General features: G+C 43.2%; 1 protein-coding gene across 2 annotated transcripts in view; it reads right to left on the bottom strand.

The window, feature by feature from the left end:
* Window positions 1–11,198, bottom strand: part of arhgap42a (Rho GTPase activating protein 42a) — a 55,100-nt gene that overhangs the window by 3,040 nt on the left and 40,862 nt on the right. For both annotated transcript variants that reach the window (XM_023800459.2, XM_023800460.2), the window contains 13 exons: window positions 11,029–11,107; window positions 9,861–9,900; window positions 9,572–9,634; window positions 8,041–8,115; window positions 7,851–7,935; window positions 7,551–7,609; window positions 7,330–7,435; window positions 3,501–3,660; window positions 3,040–3,190; window positions 2,517–2,918; window positions 1,639–1,795; window positions 959–1,021; window positions 504–583 (listed from right to left, as the gene is read on the bottom strand). In XM_023800459.2, the coding sequence (XP_023656227.1) occupies window positions 504–583; window positions 959–1,021; window positions 1,639–1,795; window positions 2,517–2,918; window positions 3,040–3,190; window positions 3,501–3,660; window positions 7,330–7,435; window positions 7,551–7,609; window positions 7,851–7,935; window positions 8,041–8,115; window positions 9,572–9,634; window positions 9,861–9,900; window positions 11,029–11,107 (1,520 nt within the window). The remainder of the gene's footprint in view (window positions 1–503; window positions 584–958; window positions 1,022–1,638; window positions 1,796–2,516; window positions 2,919–3,039; window positions 3,191–3,500; window positions 3,661–7,329; window positions 7,436–7,550; window positions 7,610–7,850; window positions 7,936–8,040; window positions 8,116–9,571; window positions 9,635–9,860; window positions 9,901–11,028; window positions 11,108–11,198) is intronic.

Below are 11,198 nucleotides of genomic sequence, written 5' to 3'. Positions count from 1 at the left end.
TCTGCTTTGTCTTTGAATATATATGACTGTAAAAAAATAAAACTGTTTGTTTTTTTTACTCTGTTTCGTCTTGATTTTCCCAGATTTTTTTTTCTTTTTGCTTACGTGCTGTCGCAGGGTATGGGGGAGGGGGTTGTTGTGTTTTGTTCTATGTTAAAATTGTTAAAAATTTGATCACAAAAAAAAACTTTGTCTTTCATGACCTCAAACCTAATGAAATATAGTTTTATTAATGACAATAAACCATCCTATTGTTTATCCAGATAACTTTTTTTGACCTCATGCCAAATTTTATATTTTGTTGACAAAAGATTATATCGTTCATATTAAGTTCATTTAATATTATATGTACTCAGAAGATACCTCATGGTATATTAACAAAATGATATTTAAATTATGGATATTCCGCCCAGCTCAGATAGGTCACAGAGCACTTATAATTAAAGCTTTATCTGGTAAATCTTCCCACAACAAAGAAGCTGATGAAGATTGTGGTGACATACCGTTTGTGAATAGCGCCCCCTGGGGAAAGCTTAGTTCATGGCTGTGTTCTGCCTTGCAGGAGTACATCGCCTTTGCATCCCTGAAGTGTGAAGTGAAAAGAGGATTGCAGGAATGTGCAAGACCTTCCTTTTAATAACAGACCTGCACAAATGAGTGCAACCATTCATATCTGTGGTCTCTGCACTAACAGATACAAGTATGCTAATTTAATATTTTATTTTGAATGTTAGTATTTCATCTTTTGGAGTACTACAATTACATTTCACAGTGATAGCTATACTAAAAAGAAAGCTTCAGATGTATTTGGAAAGTACTGCATATTTCTTCGTACAAAAAGAAACATTAATTGGAGTTAAAATGAAATTCATAAACACGGCTGAAGTAATTATGCTTTGTTTTAAATCATGAAAAAGACGACAGTGAACAGAAGGGCAGATGTGAATATACCACCTACCTGCCAGCTTCAGGGGGCTGTGGGGAAGTTGACTTTTCGAAAAGCATTGCTTTTGCAGCAACTCTGGAAGACAACAGCATACACAGGTCAACAGGCCAAGCCACCATCATTTACAACACAATGCTCTCAACAACAAAGGTGGAAATTCAAGTCCAGAAAGTACAAATCCAGACCAAGATTTTGTTTCAACTAAACAGCTGAATACTCTATGACTGACTCTTCATGCTCAACTGGCTGGTTGAAACAAAAAACGTGGTCTGGATTGGTACTTTCTAAACCTGAACTTTCCACCTCTGCTCAACAGATGTGCAGGTTCATCAATTAAGCTACGTGGTATTATTGGACAACAGCAAGCAGCACACTGATTAAATTTATAAATTTGCAATTAGGGCCAGTCATTCCTATAGGCGACATAGGCGGCTGCCTAGGGTGCCGAATTCTGAGGGGGCGCCGACTTGCCAGCCAGACTCCTTTGACAGGGGGTCATGACCGACCAGGACTCCACATCGGCTGGGACCGCTAGCCGATTGCAACATTTCATTAATTTGACTCAAACAGCAATTAACTGGGATTTGCGATCTGCCAGGACAGTAATCAGAAGGAAAAATGCTTGGTATGGCAATAGGTGGGCGTCTGCCGGATGGGAGTCAGAGATTCCCTGTGATACCGCATTTGCTTACATTGATCCAGGCCTCTGATAGCCGTTACTGGTGGAGGCTTCCGGTCTGCGCCGCAAGGTCAGTTTGGGGGGTAAGTCTGGGTTGCTCTGGGATGCTGGAGTGTCCGTCTGGTGCAAGGATGCCAGACTCTGGAAGGAACCACTATGGCTTCTCTGACCTGAACGAAAGAATGGTCCAGTTTAGGAACAGCAGTGAAAAAAAGAAAAAAAAAATCACTGGTGCATTTTTAAAATTATATATATATATATTTACAAAATTAACCACAAAGCAATGCAATTTCCTTCAATTGTGCCTCCCGATTCCTTAAAATTAAACCAAAACCAAAGAGTAAAGATTTTTAAAAAATGGTTTTAAAGACTGCAAAATTGGTATTGATGCTTTACTTGGTAACACTTTACTTGAGGGGGCACAAGTACCTTAGTAACTCAGTTACTACTCAAGTACAAACCATAAACAAATACAGTAACTGAATGAAATACATGAACTGTTATGGTTGATTAATGGTGAATGAACATAGGATCAATATGTAACTAAGACTTAGTTACTGGTTAATTAATACATTAAGTAAGAGTGTATTACTACATTATTTGTGCCCCCTAAAGTGTTAAGCAGTTACAGTCAACCAGAGTGTATAAACAGAACCATGCAATGGGAAAGCATAACCCCCTAAACATTTCACATAGACCATAAACTGATTTCACATTGACCATAAACAGTTATTGGTTCAATCATAAGATTTATGCAGTGATCTGAAGATGTGGGTCTGGTTTTTGTGCGAAGATCATGAGCGATGGCGCTGTTATGATAACCTGGGGAATGGGGGCAAAAGGTACGCAGGCATGCAGTAGGGGGTCAAGAATCTGAAATGCGGAGGTTACCTTCAGAGATATGCAACGACCTGAGCGACGGTGCAGCTGAGCGGTTCAGTTCTGGGGTTTTGCTGTCTGGCAGGTCCTGAGGGGCTTTCTCAGCCAGGTCCAGTGCAGGAGAGCGCCTCCCAGCCGTGGTAACAGAGGACAGACTCTGGGTGTCCTCAGACTCCCCATCTGTCTTGGCTGCATCCTCCTTGGAGCTGGAGTCCGGGCTGGTGGTGTAGGTGGAGCTCTTCGGCCCGTTGGAGGACACCTGGGATGGAGTCCAGCACAGACTGCCTTTGGACTTATGCTTCGGCAGGTTGGAGGGGCCCCGTTTGGAGAAGCTGTTCTGCTCTGAGGAGTGTGAGGACAGCGACTCGATGCTGCCCATAGGGGTACTGCTAGGGCTGCTGCTGAACGTATCACCTGGGGGCGTCAGGAAAGAGCACCGTCAACCCCGATTCCTCTTAGAAGGAGAAAACCGGAATTTCCGCTTGTCCATTCTGAAACACAACGTTCAGCAGAAGAACGAAGCAGCTTGACTCACTATCAGCGTCGGCAAGGCACAGCGTCGGCGTGTACAGGCCCCTTGGCTTCCGCGGGCCCGTGGACAGGCAGATGGCCTTGGTTCGGCGAGAACTCGAACGGGACTGAGGTTGAGGTAGGGGCACGTTGGGGTCCGGAGGCTGCTGAAAGATCTGCGACAAAGTGAACACAGGATTCAAGTAATAGACCTTAGCATCTGTTGAGAAATATCTTTCATGTCTTGTCAAAAACTAAACACTATGTGATTCCTGTGTAAGGGATACTAAGTCAAGATGGTCTACAAGAAATAAGGGTAACATTTTACTTGAGGGGGCACAGGTAATGTAACGGCACACTTAACGTATTAATTATGAAATATCGGTTTTTGAAAACAACTTGAAAAAACAAATTATCGTCCTGTCCCGGATAGCTTCAGCAGAAGTACCCGAATCATGCAGTAGTATCAAATGATCGGTCGCTTGCCTTCTCATAATTCTCAATCAAAATTTCCACCACTATGTTCTGGAACTTGATATTCATCATAGCTGCCACCGTCTCCTCCTGAGAGCGCATCAGTGTGGGACCGAAAATCACACCCAAGTTGGAAATCGTCATCAGGTTCATTTGACTGTGAGTAGACACCCTGCCGTATGAAAAAAGAAGATATTGCCAAAATGATTAACAGTCATTCTTACAATTTTTACACTTAATCTGTCTGTCCACCCATCCATCTCACTGCTTATCACGGTCAGGACTGGGGGGGCAGGTAACCAGCACAAAGTAGGGTTACAACCTGAATGGAGTGCAGGTACATTGAAGTGCACATTCTAGGTACAAGAGTTAAGATTTATTGTCATATGCATTAAGTACAAGATGTACTAAAGTACAGTGCAATTCTTATCTGTGTTTCCTCGCAGAAAAACCAAAATGCTGCCATCTAGTGGATAAAAGCATTAGTGGAGAAAGCATTATTGAGAATTTTTTGACTGATGTGATGTACTGAAATGATATTATTTTTCAGTTGACTTACACAATGTATTCAACAATGTTTGAGCCTGAAATATTTTAGGGCATTACAGGAATGTATGTATTTACGAAAACAATGAACCGATATCACCCCTTTAGGGAATACTAAGAGATTACTTTGGCATCATTTTCAGTCTGTCTTACCCAACATGTATTAATCAGTTTCAAAACTGGAGGTTTGCTCAGGTTACATGAGGAATGTCATTGAGCCACAATCTTCAAATCGTTCTGCAAATTTCAAGCACAGGCTTTATCTGGGCCTGTAAAGACATCCTGAATCCAGGACTCTTTGTCTTTAAATGCCTGACTTTTGCAATGTTGAAACATGAATCCGTGTTGGAGGGTTGTGTTTGTTACAGAATGAAGCAGTTTCCCCGCAAGAATTTCCCGGAATTTGACTCCATCTCTTGTTTCTTCTTTACTGACAAACATCTCAGTTCCTGCTGCTAATATGCAGGACTCCACCACGATACTATCATCACGGATGGGGTGGCGTAAGCAAAGAGTATTCTAAGTTGAGGCCAGTCCTGTAACATTTGCACTAGGCATAGCATTTTGCATTCATTAGAAGTGTTTTGAGCACAGAAACAATATCATATCAAGGTAATACTGTCCTTTGTCACCTCTTTCCGGTTACTCTTGTCTTAGGGATAAGTCTGGAGCAGTTGGCCTGTTCTAGGATCAATCTGAATTTCAATTCAATTCAATTTTATTTATATAGCGCATTATCACAACATTACACTGTCTCAATGCGCTTTACATTTCGGCCACGTAAGGACCCCCCATTGAGTAAGCCAAAGGCAATGGTGGCAAGGAAAAACTCCCTAAGAGGAAGAAGCCTTGGGAGGAACCAGACCCAAAGGGGGAGCCCATCCTCCAGGAGCCGGCAGATGAGTCAAACAAACAAGATGATATGACTAAGCACCAGCCCATCACAGGGCACGAGGCAGGGAATAACCCAGGATGGGGCACCAGGCCATCACAGGGCACGAGGCAGGGAATAACCCAGGATGGGGCACCAGCCCATCACAGGGCACGAGGCAGGGAATAACCCAAGGATGGGGCACCAACCCATCACAGGGCAAAAGGCAGGGAATAACCCAGGATGGGGCACCAGGCCATCACAGGGCAAAAGGCTGGGAATAACCCAGGATGGGGCACCAGGCCATCACAGGGCACGAGGCAGGGAATAACCCAGGATGGGGCACCAGCCCATCACAGGGCACGAGGCAGGGAATAACCCAAGGATGGGGCACCAACCCATCACAGGGCAAAAGGCAGGGAATAACCCAGGATGGGGCACCAGGCCATCACAGGGCAAAAGGCTGGGAATAACCCAGGATGGGGCACCAGGCCATCACAGGGCAAAAGGCTGGGAATAACCCAGGATGGGGCACCAGGCCATCACAGGGCACGAGGCAGGGAATAACCCAGGATGGGGCACCAGGCCATCGCAGGACACACTCACACGCCATTCACATCCACGTTTCTCGAGCCATAAGCCCTGGGCCCAGTGGTATAAGGCACCACCCCCTATATAATGTTTACCAGTCAGGTTTATTTTATATGCTAGCTAATGCTTTACATATGTGATTATACTGAGCCGGCAGATGAGTCAAACAAACAAGATGATATGACTAAGCTAATACAGGGGTTGAAATATATGTCTCAATGCAGCGGCCGACCGGTGCAGGCACGGGGTGCTTGATGCACGATGGCAGGATTAATAGAGGCACAGCCGCAGGATGGATGGCGAGGCATCGTGTTGAGCCAAGGGCAGGCAGGTTGGAGGGTAGTTGCCGGAGGTGGAGGTAGTTGTCTTGCAGGCAGCAGAGGCATAAATTCTTCATGACTGCCGTATGACAGCATATCATTCTATTATCTAATTACTGACTATGGCCGAGCAAGCCTTCAAAATTCGATGCTATTATACACCTCTGAAAATGAACCACAGCATCACCAAGCAGTTTTTTTGAAAGAATATTTCACCAGAAACTGGCTGGACGTGAAGCATTATTGCTTAAGCGATCATATGAACCAGATCATCTGACTAACTCAAATTTTGCATGAAAATGAGTGGCACATCAGGGTAATTTTAAGTGTTTTGCTAAATGAACAAATACTTATTGAGGCAAAATGTGTCAGCTGTCAAGTTTTTGTAAAAATACTTAAAATCCAGGTATATTATATGAATTAAGTGAAAAATACAACCAAAAATCTGTAAAGGGCAACATAATGAAGGATGTTTAATATTGTTAAATATGAATCTAATTTTCAAAATAACAGTATGACTATAATGCTACTTATGTAAAAAATTATATAGTAATTAGAACCCTGTTACCGTTGTTTAATATATTATAGTGCTCGAAGATGATAACCATACATCAGGACATAATTAACTAAATATTAGTTATGGTAATGTTAATTTCTGTTTCCACAGTAGAATGAGATTAGGGTAAATTTATGCTTGTAGCCAAAACAATACCAACCTGGTTCCCAGAAAATCAACAGTTATGAAAAATGCTACAAATTAGAACTAGGTGTGTGCAAGTACAATGGGAAGGGAAAATCATTTCTAATAATTTGTCATCTTGTTGTTCCATCCATCTTCTGCAACCGCCTATCCAATGCAAGATCAGGGGGATCTGAAGCCTATCCCAGAAGTGATGGGCACGAGGCAGGGAATAACCCAGGATGGGGGCACCAGGCCATCACAGGGCACGAGGCAGGGAATAACCCAGGATGGGGCACCAGCCCATTGCAGGGCACGAGGAAGGGAATAACCCAGGATGGGGCACCAACCCATCACAGGGTAAAAGGCTGGGAATAACCCAGGATGGGGCACCAGCCCATCGCAGGGCACGAGGCAGGGAATAACCCAGGATGGGGCACCAACCCATCACAGGGCACGAGGCAGGGAATAACCCAGGATGGGGCACCAGCCCATCACATGGCACGAGGCAGGGAATAACCCAGGATGGGGCACCAGGCCATCACAGGGCACGAGGCAGGGAATAACCCAGGATGGGGCACCAGCCCATCACAGGGAACGAGGCAGGGAATAACCCAGGATGGGGCACCAACCCATCACAGGGCACGAGGCTGGGAATAACCCAGGATGGGTCACCAGGCCATCGCAGGACACACTCACACGCCATTCACATCCACGTTTCTCGAGCTATAAGCCCTGGGCCCAGTGGTATAAGGCACCACCCCCTATATAATTTTTACCAGTCAGGTTTATTTTATATGCTAGCTAATGCTTTACATATGTGATTATACTGACTTGACCAGGTGTTTAATTAGAATATCCAGCATCTCTTTGTTCTTCTCGGGCAACTTGTGGACCAGGGCATGAACTGCTTGGACTCTGTAGTTCTGGTCATCGGACTCTGAAAGACAAAGCAGTGTAATATTTTTAGACTATAGCACTGGAGGATAATTAGCTAGTAAACAAAGACCAATGGAATAGGAGAGAGCAGAAAGACAGAGCTGTTCTTGACTTACTGACAGCCATAATGAAGTCTTTGTGAAGTCTGTACGTCATCAAAGGCTCAGACAGACATCTGGAGAAGAAATCAGTAAGTGATTGGTCACCCCATTCACAACGATTATAATGACTGACTAGCACAGAAATTAATAAAACAAGGGAAATGTGAATATCCATACTAATGTAGGCCAATATGATGAAACCAAATTTTACATCTCAAGGAAATTAAGCTAGTGAGGATATTTTGACAAGGCCATCACCTTTCCAGAAAATCAGGAGGAGTAGCTGCTACACGTCGGTGGGATGAACAAACAAACCTGAGGTAATTCTTTAGGCCACTAGTGATGGTCTTATTGTCCCAAGTGTCTGGATCCAGGTCCATATCTGTGGAGGCTTTGTTTGCTGCGCAAAAACAACTTTGTTTCTTTCATCCGAATTTTGAGTGTTTGCTGTTAAATACAACAATGCAATCGGAAATCAAATTTTTCACTCTTAAAGGACTCATACCAAATGATGATGTCATCAGTCGCTGCACTTTAGAGTTAACTCCTCCTATTCGATAAAGTCCCAAGGTGTTAATGCCTTAAAAAAAAAGCAAATATATACACAATTAACTATGCACTTATGATGTCATATGCAGTTTTACATACAAGATTCACAGCCGACATGATGCACAGTTGAGGCTGAAATCCCACATAATGGGAGTCAGTTTCATTATTAGTCACAAGTCCGGGACGGGACAGGAAAATCGTCAATGGCAGCGGCGGGGGGTCTGAATCATGCTGATTGGCCAGCTTTTATGTGGTGATCTAATGTAAATTAACGCTGTTTTCTTTATTTTGAACACAATGCTAGCTGTGTTGTTGACTTTTTAAGTCTCCTGTCTACTAGTAGCTGGTTGGCTACAGGTACCCAGTACCAGTACCACCTGACCAGTGCAATGCATGACGCAGGCTTTGATTTTGTCGGAATCAGACAAGGTAGTGTTGCAATGAAGTTAACAACAATGATCCTAATATCTCACTTTCAGGCAAGTTTTCAGGCAAGACAGATATTTTGAGGAAGTTTCTTAGAGTTGAGCGTTACAGTAATCAAACAGTGTACGCTGTATGTAAGATGTGCAAAGTACTTAAGAAATACCTCAGATGTGCAATCTTAAAATCATCCCCCACCTCGCCACTGGGATTGGGATGGGACTGGGATTAATTCCTCCGGGATTGGGATGGGACTGGATTTTTTATTATTTATTTATTTTTACTGGGACGGGAGTTTTCTTGTGGGAACAGGAGTGAAAATCTACTCCTGTGTCACCCTCTAATGCACGGATAGCAGACAGAATATTATAAAAAAGAACAGACACCATTTAGCCCTGTTTATTATATGTTAACAACAGACTGAATTCATCAGTACAATAACAAGCTGGTTCTCACACTAAGTCTCCTACTGCACTTTCTCTATCTTACTCTGATGCTTTATCTCTGTCAAAGCCTCACCCAGATAAGAACAATTTTAAACACAATTTTTATTTTTTTCAGTCCAAGCATTACATTAAAGTCCTGAGATAATAATGAAAATATACAAAGTATGCAACATTAATTTGCTTCATCTACCAATTAAGCAAAAAAAAAAAAAAATGTGTAGTTGAAAAGCAGAAAGTCGTCAAATTAGCTTTCACAGAAAGTTAAAAAAATTATATTATTGCTGGCCAAAACGATGCCTAATGATCCATCTGAGGTATTTTTTGATCCCACTAGATGGTGTTCATGGCCTGCTTTGGGACATGCTTTGAGCCCATTTTTTTGTACAGACAGCACCATCTAGTGGGGCCCAAAAATACTGCAAATGGTTCATAAAGTGTTGTTTTTGCCATCGCTAGAAAACATCCACAGTATAAAGAAATGGGATGTTGTTTTAGAACTGGAATTCCAAAGCGCAACAGACTACTTCAGTTTCAAATCGAATGATGCATGTGTAATTAAAATCTTATTATGTATCTGAATTTAACATTAAGCAATTGTATAAAATTGCAACATCTTACCCCTCGTTTCCACCAGCTGAATACATTTCTTCACAAAATTAAAGCCGGCCTCATTCAGGAACACTGCATGCAAAGTCAAAGAAAACTAGGGTTAGGGTTAGGGTTCAAAGAAAACTAGGTCACCAAAATGTGAAATGACTCCAGTCCCTCTTGCTCATGGTTCCTTGATATCTCTGACATTGTACCTTGGCAGCCACTTGAGTGGACTGTCACAGAGAATCGCTACCGCACTGGTACCTGGTACAGAAAAGTAGAAGCTACAGTTCAATAATACGAAAGGCAGACTTACTCTCTTCTTTCTTGCTGAGAAGAGCTGGCAGAGTGTATATCTAGAGGAAAAGACCAGCAAGCAGTAAGTAATTTAGCTCAACAAGTAGTTTTACACTGGCAGTGCAAAGTTTGTAGGTTCAAATGCGCAGAAGCACACATAAAAAAGAAAACCTTCCCTCTACTATAAGTTGCCATGGATAAAAGCATTAAATATAAAGACAAAAAGTAGGGTTAGGCAGCAGATGTACATATATAAAGTCCAATATTTGGTGACCAATGGTGACTGATGTAGGGTGATGATCAAATCTACATCTGGAGGGATACTACGAGCTACGTCAGGTTTTACAAACTACAGACACTCCTCTACTTACGAACTTTCAGACATACAAACGAAGAGGACTGTACAGTAAGTCCAAATTGTGTTCCTTGGGCTCCCGTTTCCTGTCCGCAACATCAAGCTTTTTTTTCTGCGCACCAATTCCGCCTAGTACGACTTCTGGCCTCTATTCCCGCCGCGCAGCAGCGTAGCGTGTGTACTCCCAGCATCCTAGTTATTTGTACTTGCGTTTACCCTTAAAATGATGTTGAATAACGAATTTCAAGTTACGAGCGGCCGTTCGGCATGTATCTCATTCCAAGTAGAGGAGCGTCTGTACTTTAAAACCGAAAGGCTCCTGTGCTCGGCTAAATGGGGTTCAGTTCTATTTGTGCTTTGACTGGTTTGTTTCCTTGATTGAAAGACTCATCCAGCTGTTTCACATTAACATTACTGACACATGCATGATTATAGGAGACTGACCAATCAGCATAAGGCAAGAAGTCAGTGCTAAAGTGAAATCCATGTCCTTTTATTTGAAATGGTAGTTTGCAAATCCTGTCCTGCCTGACACTGATCATCTGGTCACCATAGACCAGTCCTCAGGGAACCCCAGCCAGTCCACGTTTTTGCTTCCTCTCAGCTCCCAGCGCACCTGTACCAGCTATTCGGTGTTCCTGATTGGCTGGGAGCTGGGAGGGAGCAAAAACGTGGACTGTCTGGGGGTTCCCCGAGGACTGGGTTGGGAAACACTGCCCTAGACTGATGCCAGGCAGTAAGACGTTAGCACAGTGTCTGCATTAGACTGCTTGCATGCCCCTGCTTTCCTCACTGACTCGCCTGAGCTGTGCTGTATAAGCTGCATACTTACCGGCTCCTTGCCATCCATGGCCTCCAACCAGAGTCTCCTGTTGGACTCAGACAGGGCCTGTAAGGTGATGATGCCATGCCTGAAGGAAATGCAGACAAAAAACAGCTCCAGTACATCCTCATACCTACCAAAATAGGAAGGCTTAAGGTTTTAATTTAGAGCAGCCAAGC

Source organism: Paramormyrops kingsleyae, chromosome 18 (genome assembly GCF_048594095.1).
Source record: "Paramormyrops kingsleyae isolate MSU_618 chromosome 18, PKINGS_0.4, whole genome shotgun sequence".
Taxonomy (NCBI): domain Eukaryota; kingdom Metazoa; phylum Chordata; class Actinopteri; order Osteoglossiformes; family Mormyridae; genus Paramormyrops; species Paramormyrops kingsleyae.
This window is presented reverse-complemented; position numbering and strand designations above follow the sequence as displayed.